The sequence below is a fragment of the Rutidosis leptorrhynchoides genome, chromosome 3 (assembly GCF_046630445.1).
Source record: "Rutidosis leptorrhynchoides isolate AG116_Rl617_1_P2 chromosome 3, CSIRO_AGI_Rlap_v1, whole genome shotgun sequence".
In the NCBI taxonomy this organism is placed as follows: domain Eukaryota; kingdom Viridiplantae; phylum Streptophyta; class Magnoliopsida; order Asterales; family Asteraceae; genus Rutidosis; species Rutidosis leptorrhynchoides.
The window spans coordinates 528,292,239-528,313,147 of record NC_092335.1 but is presented as its reverse complement, the minus strand read 5'-3'; the positions used below and the strand labels follow the sequence as shown (position 1 = coordinate 528,313,147).

Sequence of the window (20,909 nt, the reverse complement as noted above, 5' to 3'; positions counted from 1 at the left end):
ATCAAGAATCACGCTTACGCTACAGAACACAAATACCAGGAATGCATCCCAATAAATGAGATATGCATACCAATCTATCCATGACAAGGAAAAAAAAACGAGACGACAATCATTAATCATACTAAGCAACGGATTCAGATAACTTAAAATTCCTACACTCACATTAAACCGACAACTAAAAACGCTTACACTCCCTAGTACATAACAATAACATTGCTAGATACCTCATAATTTACTTTCTCTTCTTGGCTGGTGGTTGTTCATCCTCATCATCATCTTCTTCCTCCTCTTCATCCTCTTCCCCATCGTCGTCATCATCATCATCATCATTACCATCATCATTGTCATCATCATCGTCGTCTTCATCATCTTGATTACCATTAGCCTCAGGATCCTCACTAGGATCTGCATCCTCATCATCTTCTTCTTCCTCTCCTGAAAAATCTTCATCTCCAGCATCATCTTCCGGCTCTACCGCAGCAGCATCTTCGTCTCCTTCATCATCATCATCCTCGGTGTCACTTTTGTCTTTCGCTTCAAGTTCGGTCTTGTCCTTTCTGCAGTACATAAATTCGTATGATCACAATTTTTACTGCAACAATTTTTGAGAAAACGAATGGTAGAAATAAAAAAAAACTGCAATACCTCTGGTCAGTTACGTCTAGTGTTGGACATGTAACTACGTCCTTAAGCAAAGGTACTGTCTGTATAAACAAAGGTAAATATGTTACAAGTTAATCTTATTCATTTGTTTTGCACTTTTCTGTTAATAGTAGAAATATATAAAATTTTCTTACTTTTAAGTTCCTTTAGGTTTTTTTTTTTTTTTTTTTTTTTTGGCGAGAAAAACGAAAATTAATATTACAACGGACTTTCATCAATCGATGAAAAGCCGACAAAATTATACAAGAAACAATTCCGAAACGCCACACAACTAGACAACAAAACATAACAAGAACCTAACCAAAAACGGGCCGAATCGAGAAAGCAAAACAAACACGAGATTACAACGAAAACCTACATATCTAGAAGCCGACAAAACACAAGCCTAACAAACAAGAGGCATAAACAAGCAAAACCAATTAAACAAAAACTAACACCTAAAAAAGAAACAAGAAACAAATGGGCAAGGCAACCGAAGCTTAATAATGGCCAAGATATGCGTTTAGTTTATAGCACTAACAATCCAATAAATGTGACTCTACTTTTACACCACCAAAATAACACTAGAAGCCAAATAAAACAGAGTATATACTAATGGTTTGCTTATAAGATATAAATTATGCACCGTACAATTTTAACATTTTTAAACTTTAGCAGTCTCAGTCTTGATAATAGCAACAAGCATGTAAAATTTCTCAAGCAAGTAATACAAATGTATTAACTTAGAACAATTAACCTATAGATTAAATAAACTGCACATAACGAAAAACAAATTTGTGAAAAATAAATTAACATACAGATCCTAAATTCATGTATATTTTTTAACCAAAGCAACACACTGTTCAAGAACTTTATCACAAGTAACAGAACCAAACATTAAACACCAAAACTCTAAAAATTACAGCAAAACTATTACAGTAGTATGCAACATACAAACAATGTCACAAAATTTTACAATTTCGGAAGCAAATATCCCCTATTATATAAGAAACTGGATAATATGAGTTAAACCAAGCACCGTTCTTTATACCAAAAAGAAAAATTATTGGAGTAAACAATACAATTACAATTATAATTAATAAACAAAAAAAGAATGAGATACAGATAAGATATACCATCATGAGAAGGGCGCTTAGGGTTTCAGAAACAATAGTGTCGGCAATCAAAGATGTCATCTTTTGTTGCAAGAAACTCACATCAGAAGCTAAAATTTTGTTTACTTCCATTTAGTAAAGATCCCAGATAACAAAAAATGTTATCTTGAAAATACCCACTAAGAAATCGAAGAATTCGAATAGAATTACAGGGAAATTGGATGGATAGATTTTGGGTAAAAAAAAAACAAAAAGAGGGAGTAAAAATTAAGAAGTTAGAATATGGAAGTGGCGAGAGAGTGTGAGGGTGTAATCATGTTGTTGGGCTAGGGTTCATGTGTGGATTTTGGGGGTGTTTGGACAAACGTGGACTTTTCTTTGTTTGGAGAGATGTGTGATAGGGCTTTTTTGCAATTTTTGTTATAATTAAAGGGGTGTAAATGCAAATTTTATGAAAAATGGTAAAGTTTAAAAATTGACATTGACCATGAGTGTTATAGGTGCTTTAGACAATGTTGGTTTCGGGTTTGGATCGGTGGGCAAGTCAAACGTGATCTCGGTTTTAACTTCGGGCTCTTTGGATGTTCATGCTAAGGGTATATATTTTGGTAGTGTGCCTTGTGGTGTAGATGCAGCCAACGACGACAACGGTAGACAGAAGCATGTTGGTGTTGAGAGAGTTGCTAGTGATGATATCACGTGTTCGAGTGCGTGTATTGTTGATCACAATTCTTCGTCTTCAACAGGCTTAGAAGCTTCTAAAGGTGTTTGTGGACGAGGGTCGCTCGACTATAATTAACAACGTTTTTAAGAGTGCGGGCCAGGGGCGAGTCTACCTCTAAGGGGTTGGAGTCCTACGACCCCACAACTTTGAAATTTTCTTGTGTAATCTATTCCTCAAATTATATACAACACAACAAAATTTTGCTATAGGACTCCATATATTTTTAAAATTGGTGCCTTTTTTTTGGACATCAGTTTGAGATCATTCTGGAGGACTAAATCACCCACGCGCTATCTCCCGTAGTTGCATAACCCGCCTCCAACTACTGCGTTGAAGGAAACCCGGACCAATCCGAGGGCATGGCCGGTAAACCCCCTCCCCGCTGCCCCCACATTGAGTGAAAGGCGACCTGTGTGGATACTTCAGGATAGAGATAATATTGAGTGTAATGTTGCAGCCCAACGAAGTCGAACTCCTAGCAGGCCACTACCAGTTGAGCTATAAGGAGGTAAACAACCACTAAATTATCTTTCAAATATAATTAGCTTTGAAAAAAAAATTTGGGACCACGGAAATTTTTCATCCTGAATTCGCCACTGATGCGGGCTTGGGGTCTGACCCAAGGACTGTGAATGAAGACCCCATCGGAGACTATTTTGGGTTCTTTTGGTGTTAACTACATCTTTGAATTTTGGGCCGGGTTTGAAGGCCTAATTGGGCCGTGATGATTCGGTTATTTCCCAACAGAAGGGTGTAAAGAGTGGTGCAAGTAATGCTTCTGATGGCAACATTAGGTTTAATTTAGTTGAGGGCAAGTCTATTGTCGATTCGGGCTCGGAAGTTGGTTTGCATGTTAGCGTTATGTCGGTTATGGTTAAAGGTGTGGGCAAAGTTGGTTCGTCTTCGTACAATTGTTCTGGATTTTTCGAGGAGGGCACAAAGGATTTTAAAGATTGTTGGGTTGCAGGGAAAGTTCTATGTTGGATGACGGCTCTTAAACCAAAACCAAAGTCTAAAAAGACAAAGCCTAAGAAAATCCATGGCGAAAAAAGGGAGTTGTGTTTCTTAAAAACATTGTAAAGAAAACTGATTCATGCGCCTACAAAACATACAGTACAGAAGATCACACCCCTATTTGGTAAAGTGAATACATTATTATATTGTACTCCACACATAATTTAATTTATTGTAATAAGAGGTTGTGTGCTTTCTATAAACTAGCACAACTATTTAGCTGTTTGGCCCGCTAGACCCGTTTCTGATATAGCTAACTTGTATTTTTTACTTTATACACAACCTGATTTGACAAGAGATTATATAAATGGGTAAAAACCTATTAGTATAGCTTCTTATGGATGTTTAAAAAAAAAAAAAACAAGGAACAACAGCTAAAATTAACTTTAAAGAAAAGAGCAAGTACTGCAAAACCATTAAATACAACATAAGATAACATGTTGACAACGATGTACTTACGGATGTTAAAAACAACAATGTAGAATGCTAAGGTATGAGGTCAGAATGACTAACATGCAGCGTAACGAGTAATGACTGTATTGAAAAAAGCTTATGAAAAGTTAAAAATACAACTTAAAATTGAAAAACCTTATTACAAATAATATAAATATAATAATAATTTGGATAAAAGATTGGAGATCCTGAACAAATGAGTCTACAAGTGTGAGTAGCTTTAATGAATTCCTAAGGGCAAGACAATTTAGTCACAAGAAAAAAACAAAACATCGCAAAAACTGTCCATTCAAATTCGTATAAAAATTTCCAAAAGCAGGAATTAGATAGACAACAACAAAGAGAACATAACGAGTGGAACGGCTTTAGTGACACTAGGTGCCTAAATGAAGCGATTAAGCATCGAGGCTTTTGTTAACAAAAATCTCTTTCTATTTACAGTGTTGATAATCTACAACTCAATGTATTCCCAATTACATATATTTGGGTTCCAATTTCGAATCTCCTACATAATCTTGAACTAGATCAACATGTCCTTCAACGCAGAAAACCGGCCTTGTTCACGAATGAGATTATGAGTATTAGCAACTGCATATTAAGATAATAAGAACCTTTTGAAGTGGATTGACTCAACCTTGGCAGTTGTTCATCTTTAATTAATCATCCGAATCAAAGTTTTCATCATCTTTCACATACTTCTCTTGCACTACTGCTGTTGTGAAATCCCAGTCAAGGGAACCATCTCAAATTCTTTTTAAATTTATCATCAAAATAAATCATAATAGTTGACAAATTCAACAAATTAAAATATAAACCCCAAAATAGCTAAAACAAGGAATTGGGTTGAAGACTACAAACTTTGCCTAAATGATAGGGTAGTGATTAGTACCCTAAATTATACTAAAGTATTTTAAACTCATAAATTGCTTTATAAAAAAATATGATTAGTATAATAATTAAAACTAAAATTATTATTATTATTAATACTATTAATTAATCTGTATTAATAATGTAATATAAGAAAAGGATATTTGTAGTAATCCCAATCTGTTGGTGCAATAGCAATCTTGCTGAATTCAACTGCACTAGCATCAATGCCTTGAAATATATAACCGTTGGCCTTGTCTATTAATTTCACCAGATTGGTGACACTCTCTTTGTCCTGAAAAAAAGAGAGTCAAAGGTCAAAACATCAGTGCATCGATATAGTGCACATAGTCTACTAAATAAAACAGCGGTAAATATTATTAGCATGCCTGAATAGCCAACGTAGTGAAGTTGACCAAACCATAATCTTCAATTACTTCACACAGTTCCTTGGTGAGTTTTCTACCAACATATATACAAATTGATAAGTTTAGTATATGTAAATATGTAACGCGCTACACGATGTGCAAAAAAAGTCAACCCAAAGAAGTCAACCAACCTACCGATATTTAGAAGAATTAGGATCTTGATTAAGATGGTGTTGTAAATAAGATAAGTCTTCCACGTCCGTGTAAAAATCAAGGTTAAAGGCTGTGGCACACGTCAAAAGTAAAATAAAAAAAAAAAAAATTATTTCAGGATTCGGAATGAATGAATGTACATGTACTACTAACTAAAAAAGCTTTCGGTACCTAATTTTCCATAGCTCTCGATAAGATCAATCTTAGACAACACATTGACATGTGGCAGGTCCATATGCAACATTGTTGACAATGAGAGAAGCAAAGCACTGACATATTTCCCGGGGTCACTACATAAGTGGGCATCTACCAAATGAATAACGGTCAACTGTTAAAAAAAAAAAATACATTTGTAAACTGTTATAACCTGGCAGAAAGGTGGGCCCACGTATGTGTGCGTTAGTTAATGTAATCAAAGAAAGAAGCACATGAACAAGAAAAAAATACGTACCCGAAGATTAAGTTTCTTAATAAGTTTCATTATGACCTTTTTTGCATTAGAGTGAAGGAAGAAGAGTTCTACTTGGCCAGGAAAATCAAAGAGAAAATAGTGATCTGCAAATAAAATAAATATATTTCTTACATGAAATCTTATTTTAATCTGTGTTTTACCAGAAGCATACTCCAAAAATGAACACATATCATATATATGAAGATGAAAATAGAATACAAACATTCAATACGATTTATACATATACTTTAGGCCTTTAATGAGTACTAACCTTTCAAGAGGGGTTTCAATTTAGATTCTAACCAGTCAATATTTTTCTCCAAGTAATCCATACAATACACGAGACCTGAATCAAAAAAATCAAATAGAATTATTAATCGCATGATAAAAAAATCGTCTTATATGTAACAGGTAAGTAATCAGACAATCTTCAAAAAAAAAAAAAAAAAAAAAAAAAAAGATAGTGCAACCTCCATTAGGACCAAGAGAGTGTTCATTCATGACATCACCAAGTTTAATAAGATCCTCAATGTTAATAGCACAATCATATCTAAACATACATTAAAGAAAAGATTTATTCCATCATATGTGATGGTATGAATAGATTTCCCATATATATATATATATATATATATATATATATATATATATATATATATATATATATATATATATATATATATAGGTAGGATCAAGAGGGAAGTAACCATTCGGGGGAAGCGAAGGGAAGCAAAAACTTTTTTTTTTTTTTCGTTTTTTGAAAAAACTTTGTTCACGAACATTATAGATGAGATAAAAATATGAACATTTAGTAGAGACACTTTGTGATAAATGTTTTTATTTTGGCGGGAAAACGCTCGAAGAAGTAATATATAACAATTATCGTGTTTTTCGAGCGTATTTTGAGGTTTTAGCTATTGGGGTTTAGATATTAGGGTTTAGATATTAGGGTTTATAGGGTTTAGATATTAGGGTTTAGAAATTTAGGGTTTAGGGTTTAGATTTAGGATTTAGATTGAGTTTTTAACACGAACGGTTTAGAGTTTAGGGTTTAGGGTTTAGGGTTTGGTGTTTTGGGTTTATGGAATAAACCCAAAACACCAAACCCTAAACCCTAAACCCTAAACTCTAAATCGGGCTAAATTTTACTTCACAAAACATGAAAAAAAAAACGTTCATATTCGTCACGAACAATATTATCTTGAATGTTATTTTTGTCGATCGTTTTCCCGCCTAAATAATAACATTCATCACGAAGTGTCTCTTCTAAATGTTCATATTTTCGTGTGATCTTGATGCCGGAAAAAAAAAATTCAAAAAAAAACGGGAAAAAATTTTTTTTTGCTTCCCCCCGCTTTCCCCCGATTGGTTACTTCCCCATTGATCCTGCCCCTATATATATATATATATATATATATATATATATATATATATATATATATATATATACAATAAAATGAGAACAAAAACTTAATCACAAACCACATGTGATTATATTTTAAATCACATTTGATTAAGAACAACAATCTATTTCTAAAAGGATACGGCAATGAATCATTTGCAGGGTCTAAATTAATAACAGCTACTTTCCTGTAATCACAACAATTACAATTTTCAGAATTTTGACAATATAATAATAAATTAATTTCTTTTCTTTTTATATAAGTGATCAAAACTCTACCTGCCAATAAGTTGTAGGTACTGTTTCATACCGTTGCAGTAAGTGGTTTTACCGGAACCTGGTGGACCAATTACAACCTGACCAAACACCATTTTTCACACTTCCACACAATCTTGAAGTCTCAATTGGTGTGAAGAAAAAAGTTGCAAGAAAATTGCTAGTTGGTCGTCAAGCAGGAGCTATTTCTCGACTTCTGTACTGTAATATTGACAAAAAAAATCTTTATTACGTGTACCTGAAAGTCTTCATTGTTGTTTAAGGAGGTATTTGATATTTGTTTAAACATGCAACAAACTGTTTGTAACCGAATGCATTTTATCACATTCTTAACCTATCACAGTATAAAAACATAAATGTTAAATTTGATAATTCCATCTTTTTCTCATATTGGTCAGGTTGGATTGGTTTGGATAGCACTACGTAGGGATGGCAATGGATGTCCGATCCATCGGATATTCATCCGAACCGATCCATTTATATAGATATGGATGATTCAAATGGATAATAAGCGTATATGGATATGGATATGGATGAAGTGAAAAATTAGTGGATCGGGTATGGATGAGAATTTATCATCCACGGATATATCTATTTATCACCCGAAATAAATATACACATATTTACATAAAGATATGCATATACATTTACATATCCTTATACATGTACACTATTAACTACTAAAATGTTATCGAAAGTATATCTTGTGAAGATACAATAATGTGAATAGTATAATTTATATATCTTACATATATAACATATTTTTGGTAAGAATACTTCGATGATTTCATTTCATAATAGGAATATCTTTCGAAAAACTTAACATCCAGCGGATATCCATTAACCCGCTTAATCTAACGTATATGGATATGGATATGGATATAGATGTACGAATTTTATTTAAATGGATATGGATTATAAAAGTTAAATGGACATGGCATCACGCGATCCATTTCCATCCCTAGGTAGTAGGTCAAAACAGCTTTGGGTCAAAACGGGTCATGAGTGAAACGAGACTAATTTTCAAACGGGTCCAAAAAAGGGGCAAGGTTGGGTCGGTTTAGGTAACAGGTCATGAGTAAAAGCTGTATGAGATGATTCTGTTTGGGTCGGTTCTAATGGGTCGAGACCCATTTGGTTATAGGTGTTTTGATGGCCTTCAGTGATTCCCTTTGTGTTTAGTATATGTTTCAATTTCTTCCCTTTTATTGTTTATGGATCAGAAGACTAATTGATTGAAAAACTGGTTAGAGCATTCATATAGTACAGATGTTTAGATATCTATTGGAATTATTCAATCTTTGCAAGGTGCAGTTGGTCTCCAATGAAAGTAAAAAGGCCAAGTATTTAATATGAGTAATACAACAACTAACCTTTTATAAGGTAAACAATAAAATTTTAACTGTTTAAAGTAGCATGATATGGAAGTTGATCCCGATTCGTTGATATCGAAACATCAATCTTTTATCTGTTATGTTTGTTTATATCTATTTTTGCTTTTGAAGCATGTTCTGACAGACTTTTTTGGAACATGTTATGCTTTGATACATGTGATATCAGGTTACTTCGTTTGAAGTATGTTATAATAGGTTATTTTCAATTACATAGCTCATTTATTCTCAATGTATGACTTCTAGCTCTTTAAAAAATTTAAGGAAAAAAAATGGGTCTCGGACCCGACCCCTGAGGAATTTGAAGGTTTGCACTACCTATTCTGTTCATTACTACAAAATCAGAATCATAATGGAGTATGCTAGTATTATTACACCGCAATTGGAATTAGTCGGTAAGATGGATTTTAAAAGTTCTGCAGTTATCGATGCTTCGTGGAGCCCACATGTATCGGAACAGAGTTTGGTCTTGCTAGAAAATGGTGATTTATTTTTTATCGATTTGCGTGTTTCCTTTATACCCTCAATATCATCTCTAATTTTGAGCTGGAAGAAACTAAAAGTTGTATAAGATGAATCTGTTATTTCCTGAAAAAGGAGGTTGATTGAGTTGTGATTTCAGTTATCATCCAAAAATCATAATTGTTGTTCAATCAATGATGATTTTTCTTGTTGTTTCAAGATCTGTGAATTCTCCATTGTTAAAACCCGTTGTCACCCCGTTGTTAATTCCCGAAAGTAACAATACATTTCTTGCGTTCCCCAGATCCTGAACGACTCTATTTCACCGTGGCTTCAAATCGAACTGTTTTCCTTTGTGATATAAGAGAACCTATGATTCCTATTTTAACGTTGGACGCGTTATGTTGCTCAGCCAAACTATGTTGTTGGTTCTAGTCTCTTCACATTAAGGTCACACTTGGAGGATTCTGAAACAGGTTTCGGTATTTTATTAGAATCTTTTTGTAACGGTGAGTTTAGTGTTTTCTACTAAGGGCCAAATGTTAGACTCGGTTTCTTCATCTTTGTATGAATAGGGACTTCCTTCTGATATCTCGTTATTATCAACGAATGTCGTTGTGGTGCTTGTCTTGTAAAAGAGGAGTTCATGAAGGACCGGCTTCCTAATTGGGTTAATTGACAACAAAAGAGAGAATCTATTTCCGGAATTGACATTATATCTTCTTAGTTGTATGATTCAGATATGTTCGGTGGGTTCACGCTTATTACAATATCATCAGGGAATCTCGAAACACATAGATATAGTGCCCCGTGGGATTATTCAAAAACGTTACAAAAATGTCACTATCAACAACCTTTAAGTTTAGAAGACTCTGGTTTGTCTGAAAGAGGTGAAGATGGATATAAATTCGTAAAGGTTTTTCAATACGTAAAGCTTGAATTTCTTGAAGGGTATTTGAAATCCGATCTTGCCCAAGAGAGAGTTATTTTCACGAAAGAGTTTCATCAAAAGTATGTTAAAAACTGAACATGTTTCGATCGAACGGGGCTTTAAACGTTCATGATGTTTATAAATACGTTAGCTTGCCAACCAGTATACATGAAATTGCTTTAAGGAGAATCTGGGCAAATCTACCGAAGAAATTATTAAGATTTGCGTTCACTAATTACTAACGAATGTGGTTGTGGTACTTATCAAGTAAAAGAAGAGTTCGTAAAGGACCGTATTCCTAATTGGGTTAATCAGCAACAAAGAAAGAATCTATTTCGGGGAATTGGCATTATCTCTTCTCAGTTGTAATCCAGATATGTTCAGTGGGTTCACGCTTATTACGTTAACAATTGGGTAGCTTTTGTTTATTCGTCCACTTACTACTACGAGATGATGGATCCCAAAACAAAAAACGAGGTAAGTGAGGTTGAATACATGGAACTTCTGGGAACTCAAACGGTACGTTTTAAAATTCTCGAGCGAGATCTGGATAATTAGCGAACGCAAATCTTAATAATTTCTTGGGTAGATTTCCCAGATTCTCCTTAAAGCAATTTCATGTATACTGGTTGGCAAGCTAACATCTTTATAAATATCATGAACGCTTAAAGCCCCGTTCGATCCAAACATGTTCAATTTTGACATATCTTCTGATGAAACTCTTTCGTGAAAATAACTCTCTTGGGCAAAATCGGATTTCAAATACCCTTCAAGAAAATCAAACTTCACGTATTGAAAAACCTTTATAAACATATATCCATCTTCACCTCTTTCAGACAAACCAGAATTTTCTAAACCTAAAGGTTGCTGAAAGTGACGTTTTTGTAACGTTTTCGAATAATCCCACAAGGCACTATATCTATGTGTTTCGAGATTCCCTCATGATGTTAACATAATACACGTGAACCCACCGAACATACTTGGATCATACAACTGAGAAGATATTATGCCAATTCCCCAGATAGATTATTTCTTTTGTTGCCAATTAACCCAATGAGGAAGCCAGTCCTTCATAAACTCTTCTTTTACAAGACAAGTACCACGACATTCTTTAGTAAATAACGAGATATCAGAAAGGAGTCCTCATGCATACAAAGATGAACAAATCGTGTCTTTAACATTTGGCCCGTAACAGATAAGACTAAGCTCACCGTTACAAAAAGATCCCAATAAAATACCGAAGCCCGTTTCAGAATCCTGAGAATGTGACCTTAATGTGGAGAGACTAGAAACAACATAGTTCGGTTGAGCAACATTATGCGTCCACCATAAAATAGGAATCATAGGTTTTCTAATGTCACAGAGAAAAACCGTTCGATTTAAAGCCACGGTGAAATAGAATCAATTGGGAGTAGCAATGGAGAATGCAAGAAATACATCTTTACCTTCGGGATTTAACAACAGGGTGAAAACGGGTTTTAAAAATGGAGAATTCACAGATCTTGTATCAACAAGAGAAACCAACATTGATTGAACAACAATTATGGTTTTTAAATGATAACTGAAATCATAACTCAACCAACCTCCATTTTTAGAAATAACAGAATCATCCCATACAACCTTTAATTTCTTCCAGCTTAAAGTTGGAGATGATATTGAGGGTATAAAGGAAAAACCCAAATCGATCAAAAATAAATCACCATTCTATAGCAAGACCAAACTTTTTTCGAGCACAGGTGGCCTCCACAAATCATGGATAACTGGAGAACTTATAAAATCCATCTTACTGACTAATTCTAATCGCGGTATAATACCAGCATACTCCATTGTGATTCTGATTTTGTAGTAAAGAACGGAATAGGTAGTGCAAACCATCAAGTACCCCACGGGTCGAGTCGAGACCCATTTTTTTCCATAAAGTTTTTAAAGACTAGAAGTCTGACATTGAGAATAAATGAGCTATGTAGTTGAAAATAACCTATAATAACGTATTTCAAAAGAAGTAACCTGATATCACATGTATTAAAGCATAACATGTTTTAAGAAAAGTCTATCAAAACATGTTTAAAAAGCAAATATACATAAACAAACATAACGGATAAGAAATAAAAGTTTGATGCTTCGTTATCAACGAACCAGGATAAACGCTTCCAAATCCTGCTACGTCAAACAGTGTTTTCTGTATATAAAAGGTTAGTTGTGGTATTACTCATATATAATTCTTGACCTTTTTACTTTCATTGGAGACCAACTGCACCTTACAAACATATATACTTTGTGAATGCTCTAACTAGTTTTCAATCAATTGGTCTTCTGATCCATACACTGTAAAAAGGAAGAAACTAAACATACTAAACACAGGGAATCACCGAAGGTCATCAAAACATATGACCATATGACTTATTTACTAAAATGAAATGGAAGCACCTTCCTACCTAACAAAAGCAATTACAACAAATCTGATGTTAAATCAATTTCAAGTCATATATAAACTAAATAGCTTCCATTTGAGCCAGAAAACCAGATAACCTAACAAACACCTAACTTGCAAGTTAATGGAAAACATCTTCTAGGCCAAGATTAAACAAGTAATATAAAATCTTAAGCACACTCAACAGTACACAAGTATAGCCTCTAATAATCAAGATAATAACATACAAATCAAACATTTGCCTAAATAGAAACCTGGCGGACATCAAATTTTGTAAAATTAAAGCTATAAAGTAATTCTCAGTAGGTTGTTAAAATAAAGATAAACCCTAACATAACTTCAAGATTAAAACCCTACCTATTGAGAAATTGGAAAATAGAAGAAGATTTGGATAAAAAAAACCCTTTGGTCAACACTTCGATCGTCAATTTTTCATAAATTCTTCTTCCGTATTCATATATCAATATCAATTGGTGTAAGGTTTTTGATTTTGATGTTAGAATCGTAAATACGTAATAATTTAACAGATAGGTAAAAAAACAAAAGTCAATACATAACCCAATAGGTTAAAGTAAAAGCCCAATCGACCTGAATTATAGCTAGTGTATTTTTCTGTAGGCTCATTCAACCTATTAAGACTTCGATTTAGAATATTAATAAACCCAATAGTTAAATATAAAAGGCCCATTACATTTAATAAACCCAATATGGTTTTCGATTGTTAAAACAACTAGACGACTTGTAATGCGGTGTTCTCAATCCGAGGAGTCACTCACAACCTTCGACAACACCCCTAATAAGGGTTTATCATCTCTTATAAAAGAGAAAAAAATATATATATAATTTGGGTGGTTGTACATTACCACCCATCCACAACCTTCCTTCAACTCTCTTTCATCAAACTTCCCACATATTCATTACCACTAAAAGTAAACTTATAGCAAAATTTTACATTAAAGAGAATGAAGTACGAAACCAACATTTTATACTATGATATTTTAATAATATAATATATAATATAATATTAATTTTAAAACCGTAAATAGCTCATGGTGCCAAGAGCATATGTCGCTGACAGAACTAGATGGCTATCAATCAATCATATGAAAGTTGTTGATATTGTTGATAAAAGCGACACCGAATTATAGCAAACTTGCTAGTAATACTTGAAATAATAACAATAAAGAAACACCAAGATTTAACGTGGAAAACCCCAATAGGGTAAAAACCACGGGCAAGGAAAGAAACGTTTCACTAATATGAATAATAGGAATTACACTTCGCTCTAATTACAAGGATAAGTACCAAGTTTTATATCTCTTGTAATTAGGAGATATATCTCACAAACTCTCTATCAGACTACTAGAACACAAGAAGGAAGAATGTGTTGGGATGCATTTTGAAGCTTGCAAGATCATGTATTTATAGTAGAAGAGAATGGCATCATGGTAAATAATTTGTGCACAAAAGTCTTCAAAACACAACTTTGCATGTGTTTGTTGACTATAGAACTCACCTAATATTGCCTCCCATATTTGACCTTATTATTTCAACAATCTCCCACTTGAAGATTTGATTGAAGCTCAATCAATCTTCACACGATAATCCTTCCTTGCCAATGATGTTGCTTACGTTTCCGCTAGGCCGCATGAGGAACGGCACCAAATAAACTTGTCACGATTGATTGACTTTGTTAGAAAATCAGCCACATTTTTATCAGTATGAATTTTCTGCATATCCACGGTTCCTTCTTCCACTTTCTCACGAACGAAGTGATACTGAACTCGTATATGCTTTGTCTTTGAATGAAATGCCAGATTCCTTGCAAGATGCAAGGCACTCTGGTTGTCACAGAATAGAGTGATATTCTCTTGTTTGTGCCCGAGTTCCTCCAACAACATTTTCAACCATACTGCCTCTTTAGTAGCTTGAGTAGCTGCTACATATTCTGCCTCTGTTGTTGACGTCGCCACAACTGACTGCAGTTTTGAAACCCAGCTTACTATTCCACCACAAAGTGTAAAAACATATGCAGTGGTAGATTTACTTTTATCGATATCACCTGCATAATCTGAATCAACATACCCTTTGACAATAAATTTCGGTTCCCCATAACATAATGCAACGTCTAAGGTTCCCTTGATGTATTTAAGGATCCTCTTTACCGCATTCCAATGCTCTTTACCAGGATTCGCCATGTACCGACTAACTACTCCCACTGCATGTGCAATGTCTGGTCTTGTACATATTGCGAACATTAAACTTCCCACTGCTGATGCATACGGTACTCGAGACATCTCCTTCCTCTCGTCTTCACTGCTAGGACACATAACGGAGGATAACTTGAGATTAGTAGGAAGTGGGGTTGAGATTGGCTTACTATCTTGCATATTGAAACGCTCCAAGATTTTCCTCAAATAATTCTTTTGAGAAAGCCAAATCTTCCTATTATCTCTGTCTCGGTGAATTTGCATCCCTAGAATCTTGTTTGCGGCACTCAAGTCTTTCATTTCAAACTCCCTAGCCAATTGAGCCTTCAGCTTATTAATACGATCTTTGTTGGGGCCTGCAACCAACATGTCGTCTACATATAACAGCAAAATGACAAAATCATTGTCCCCAAACCTCTTGAAATATGCACAAGGGTCTGCATAAAGTCTGTTATATTCAAGGCTCATTATGAAAGAATCAAATCTCTTGTACCAACATCTCGGCGCCTGTTTGAGACCATACAGAGATTTCTTTAACCTGCAAACCAAGTTCTTTTTTCCTTGTAGTTCAAAACCTTCTGGTTGAAGCATATAAATTTCTTCTTCAAGATTTCCATGAAGAAATGCAGTTTTCACATCTAGCTGCTCTAGATGCAAATCAAATGTAGCACACATCGCTAGAACTACTCGAATTGTTGTAAGTCGAACCACAGGAGAAAATATTTCATTAAAGTCCGTACCTTCTTTCTGAGCATATCCTTTAACCACCAGTCTTGCACGATACCGCTCCACTTGATCATCGCCATTTCGCTTGATCTTATACACCCATTTATTTCTAATAGGTTTTCTACCTTTTGGCAATGGCACAAGTTCCCATGTTTTATTTTTATGAAGAGCTTCAATTTCTTCCGGCATAGCCGTCATCCACTGAGATGCATCTGAATGATTCAGTGCCTCGCGAAGAGTTGTTGGCTCTCCTTCCTCTGTTAGAAGACAATATGCAACATTGCTTTCCATAATAAAATCCGAGTGCCACCCTGGACGTTTCCTTTCCCGATTAGAAATACGAGTCGCTGGAGCTTCATCAACGACTACTTGATTTTCATCGTGCTCTGGTACTGCTTCAGAAGAATCTTTATGAAATTCATTACTCACTTGTATCGGTATAGTTTCTTTTGAAGTGCTAACATCTTCAAGATCTTTGTCTTATGTAAAGACAACATCTCTGCTGATGACTACTTTGTAGGCAGTGGGGTCCCACAAGCGATACCCCTTAACTCCATCAGCATACCCCAAGAACAAACACTTTCTGGACTTCGGATCCAACTTTGTCGTTTCTTGAGAATTGTACATTGCGTACACAGGACTTCCAAATATATGAAGGTCTGAATAATCAACTGGTTTTCCAGTCCACATCTCCATCGGTGACTTCAACTCAATTGCAGTCGACGGTGACCGATTTATCACGTAACAGGCAGTATTGACCGCTTCTGCCCAGAATGATTTCCCCAAGCTTGCAGTTGCCAACATCGCCCTTGTTCTATCTAACAAGGTTCTGTTCATCCGCTCTGCCACTCCGTTTTGTTGAGGAGTGTATGCCGTTGTGAACTGTCTTTTGATACCTTCTTGTTTGCAGAACTTATCAAATTCATCACCAGTGTATTCTCCTCCATTATCCGTCCTTAAACACTTGATCTTTTTACCAGAATCAAGTTCAACCCGCGCTTTGTAAACTTTAAATACTTCAAACACATCTGCTTTCCTCTTAATTGGGTACACCCAACATCTCCTAGTGTAATCATCAATAAATGATACAAAATACTTTGCTCCTCCTAAGGATTGAACTGGTGCTTGCCACACATCAGAGTGAACCAATTCTAGAATCAATTTACTTCTAGAATTTGATGTGTTAAACTTCAGGCGATGTTGTTTGCTGATTACACAATGCTCACAGAAAGGTAGCGATACCTTTGTAAGACCAGGAATAAGATTTCTTTCAACAAGAATCTTCATACCTTGATCAGACATGTGTCCAAGCTTTTGATGCCATGTCATAGCAACTTTATCACTTGAACTATTCGAAGCAACAGATGCTTCCGATTCCTGTACCGTATCGCCTTTCAGAATGTATAAATTAGCACCCACCTTTTCTCCTTTCATAAGTACAACCGCGCCTTTCTTGATTATCATGATCTCATGTATCACCATTTTACAACCAAGATCATCCAATTGTCCTAAAGACCATAAGTTCTTCTTCAAACCCTCCACGTGTCGTACACCTTGAATAGTACGAACTGTACCATCGTGCATCTTCAGAATGATATCTCCAATTCCAATGATCTTTAGTTCATGATCATTGCAACTATATACAGATCCTCCTGAGATACGTTCATATTGTTTGAACCATTCTCTTCTAGGGGTCATGTGAAAAGTAGCTCCCGAGTCAAATAACCAGACATCAACAAATGTCTTTCTGCCTTCATTTGCTACCACTGCTTCACTAACCAAAGCAGTCCCATCATCTGAAGTGCTTACAATATTTCCTTGAGGATTTGAGTTATTTAAACTCCGGCAATCCTTCTTCAGGTGACCTTTCTTGCCACAATTGTAGCATGTATAGGTCTTCTTTTTAGACTTCGGTTTACCATGATTGTGACTCCCACTTGGGCCACGTTCCGTTGATATCCCTCCTGACATCACCAAGGCCTCCACTTGTCGTGAACCGGCCTGTTTGTCCTCCTTGTTATTGCGCCGATTTTCTTCTTCTAGAATAGCAGCCGCAACTTCACCATAGACTAGATACTCCGAGAGAACATTATTGGTTAAGTTAATAATGAGTTGATCATACGAGTCAGGTAGACTCTGAAGTAAAAGTTCAGCACGTTCTTTTGGCTCTATATTGCAACTTAACGAAGCGAGTTGAGAAAATAGAGTATTCAAAGAATTAATGTGCTCATTAACTGAAGTAGATTCATTCATGCGTAGCGCATAAAGTTTCCTCTTAAAGAATATCTTGTTGTGGAGTGATTTGGTCTCGTACAATTTTACGAGGTGATCCCAAATCTCTTTCGCCGCCTTCTTTTCTTCTATGCTAGACAAAACGCCATCTGCTAGTGCCAGATGAAGATTTGCGATAGCCTGGCCGTCTATCTCTTCCCATTTTTCATCAGTGACTTCAGTGGAACGTCCACTGATGGCCGCCAAACACTTATCCTTTCTCAGGATAGCTTTCATCTTTAATTTCCATAACGAGAAATTACTCCCGTTAAATTTTTCAATTTCAAATTTCGTAGACATTGCTATAATTACAATCTTCTTTTCGACAATACTATTTTTCTTGAAATAACACCCAAGGACTTTTACCGAGTGAAAATAATCTTACTTATTTTCTGATGTGGACGATCCACTCCCGTGGCAACCACAGAGCATACGATAAGTAGATTAATACACACTAGATATTAGACCTTAGCTCTTGATACCACTTGTTGATAAAAGCGACACCGAATTATAGCAAACCTGCTAGTAATACTTGAAATAATGACAATAAAGAAACACCAAGATTTAACGTGAAAAACCCCAATAGGGTAAAAACCACGGGCAAGGAAAGAAACGTTTCACTAATATGAATAATAGGAATTACACTTCGCTCTAATTACAAGGATAAGTACCAAGTTTTATATCTCTTGTAATTAGGAGATATATCTCACAAACTCTCTATTAGACTACTAGAACACAAGAAGGAAGAATGTGTTGGGATGTATTTTGAAGCTTGCAAGATCATGTATTTATAGTAGAAGAGAATGGCATCATGGTAAATAATTTGTGCACAAAAGTCTTCAAAACACAACTTTGCATGTGTTTGTTGACTATAGAACTCACCTAATATTGCCTCCCATATTTGACCTTATTATTTCAACAGATATAACTAGTAAATTTGTCGTAAAGACATTTACAGTAGTCAAACACAGTCTAGATGAGTGGTAATTTGGATTCAAATGAACTATAAACCCTAATTCTTTGTAATAATGACAATTCAGAAAGCTAAAACCATAACTTCAAATCGAGATAGAAACTCAAGGGAATTGATTAAAGAAGTCAAATGATACCTTTTAACGATATGAAATGTAGCTGGTAGAGCAATAGAGTCGCTCTGCGGATCATCAATAGTGTATAAGAAACTAAAGTGTTCTATTGAAGCAAGTATATGGAAAACTTATGATGGGAATATAAAGTTAAAAAGTTAAAATTAAATATAAAAGTTAACAATAACTAAAACTCGGGGTACTAAATTATAAATATATTAGAAATGCATTTTTGTGAAATAAAAAAATTCACGCCTTCTCCTTTTAATCACAACTAGTATGAAGCAGTATTATTGAAAAGGCCGAGACGGGCGTCGCAACAGTTTTATCGTACTACCGTTGCAACGGACCTAAGAACGATTAATCTATCAACGCTTGAAAACGGTCAACAACACTAAAAAGATGGTCAACAACAGTCGAGACGTTAAAAAAACAGCGAAGAGGGGTTCGAGACGGATGTTGACGAACGTTGACTTTTTAAATAAATTTCAAAAATAAACATTTTAATCAAAGATAATTCAAATTAAAAGCAAATATCTATTTGAAATATTTATATTTGAAGCATATATAAAAAGTCAACGTTGATCGACGTACATCTCAACCCCGTTTTTCCGTTGCGACGTTTTAAAGTCCTACCGTCTTAACCCCGTCTCTTGTCTTTTTCAACCTTGGTATGAAGTATGATGATGCACAAAAAAAAAAAAAAAAAAAACTAAGTTAGATATCTATAAACCAAATTACACATCTATGTCATACCTAATCCAAACAAGCAGTAGCTAAAAAGTAGTATAATCAATATTAAATAATCAAGATGAAATCAGAAAAACGTAAGAAATACAGAACCCAGAATTAGTGAAAAACACGTCATTTATCATACATGAAATTAACTAATCTAAAACTGACACATGTTATATATTATATATTTTAATTTTATAGAATTGACAATAAGTAAAACTGAAGCAAGCAAAAGATGGATCACATAATATATGTCGAATTCTCACCTGCAATCGAAGAAAATTAGCAATTACAGAAAGACATCAAATCGGCGGCTGTGTTAGGTTTTGTGCAACAAAGTTTTTGATATTCCTGTTTTGAATAGGTCGGTAAATATTACAACGAAGTCGACAATGGGTGTAGTGTTCTCCGACGAAAACGTGCGGCCGGATGTTGTTGAAAGTGTTAAGGATGGTTTGACGGCTGAGGTTGATATTATAGCTTTCCACCTGGATTTGGGCCTTTCAATTCTATTGGTCAAGATGGGCCCGACTGCAGGAAATAAATCTATTGATATTGTTCTTGGGCCCAAGGTGCCAAATGTTGGTTCAAGTGTTATTTTTAATGGGCTGATAGGGAGTAATGATATTGGGCCGGAAGATTGTCTAAGTGGGCCGCAATCTGGTGATACAGTGGCTGTGACGCATGGTAAGAGGAAGAATGATGCGTCTTTTTCGGATTCGGTTTCAAAGTTTAATGCGAGTATGTGTACGTGAAAGATGATTGTGGGTCATTCTTCCGTCAGTGATTTCATATACTTGCTTTTTGAAGAAGAAAAATTCCCCCGTAAACCTAAATTGTCACTTAACATTTTAAATATATTCATATGAAAATGTGAGAATTTTGTTTGGTTCTTTAAACAAGACATTATTTTAAATAAAAAGTAGCTTTAAAAATTCGGGGCGTTACATAATGAGCGACTACTTCAACCCAAAAGTGAAATATCTCAATTAGTATTTTAAATAACACTTTCACATTACGGAACAACTATTTCTCGAAATTGCTACAGATATAACTAGTTACTCTGAACAACTTATTCCTTCATAGTTTACATATCTTCAACAAATAAACAATGCACATGGCATAATGAGTTTTCAATGATG

General features: G+C 34.9%; 2 protein-coding genes across 2 annotated transcripts; both read right to left on the bottom strand.

The window, feature by feature from the left end:
- On the bottom strand, positions 1-2,092 carry LOC139898364 (uncharacterized). Its single transcript, XM_071881094.1, has 3 exons — positions 1,779-2,092; positions 646-704; positions 1-557 (listed from the first exon to the last, which is right to left on the bottom strand). The coding sequence occupies exons 1-3, from the start codon at positions 1,887-1,889 to the stop codon at positions 233-235; spliced, it is 495 nt and encodes a 164-aa protein (XP_071737195.1). The 5' UTR covers positions 1,890-2,092; the 3' UTR covers positions 1-232.
- A 2,042-nt stretch (positions 2,093-4,134) lies between these two features.
- LOC139898363 (GPN-loop GTPase QQT1-like) lies at positions 4,135-19,142 on the bottom strand. The gene is made up of 11 exons (XM_071881093.1): positions 19,057-19,142; positions 7,529-7,726; positions 7,393-7,437; positions 6,318-6,397; positions 6,119-6,193; positions 5,848-5,951; positions 5,568-5,724; positions 5,379-5,466; positions 5,205-5,277; positions 4,980-5,110; positions 4,135-4,665 (listed from the first exon to the last, which is right to left on the bottom strand). The coding sequence occupies exons 2-11, from the start codon at positions 7,618-7,620 to the stop codon at positions 4,605-4,607; spliced, it is 906 nt and encodes a 301-aa protein (XP_071737194.1). The 5' UTR covers positions 7,621-7,726; positions 19,057-19,142; the 3' UTR covers positions 4,135-4,604.
- Between the last annotated feature and the right edge of the window lie 1,767 nt (positions 19,143-20,909).

Bases quoted from the DNA above. Each gene is read 5' to 3' on its own strand.
- LOC139898363 (XM_071881093.1), bottom strand. From the start codon at position 7,620: ATGGTGTTTGGTCAGGTTGTAATTGGTCCACCAGGTTCCGGTAAAACC. The intron at 6,398-7,392 runs GTATCCTTTTAG...ATGTATGTTTAG, and splicing joins CCTGCAAATGATTCATTGCC to ATATGATTGTGCTATTAACA. The intron at 5,278-5,378 runs GTAGGTTGGTTG...ATATGTTGGTAG, and splicing joins CCTAATTCTTCTAAATATCG to AAAACTCACCAAGGAACTGT.
- LOC139898364 (XM_071881094.1), bottom strand. From the start codon at position 1,889: ATGGAAGTAAACAAAATTTTAGCTTCTGATGTGAGTTTCTTGCAACAA. The intron at 705-1,778 runs GTATATCTTATC...TTGTTTATACAG, and splicing joins TAAGCGCCCTTCTCATGATG to ACAGTACCTTTGCTTAAGGA. The intron at 558-645 runs GTATTGCAGTTT...TATGTACTGCAG, and splicing joins CTAGACGTAACTGACCAGAG to AAAGGACAAGACCGAACTTG.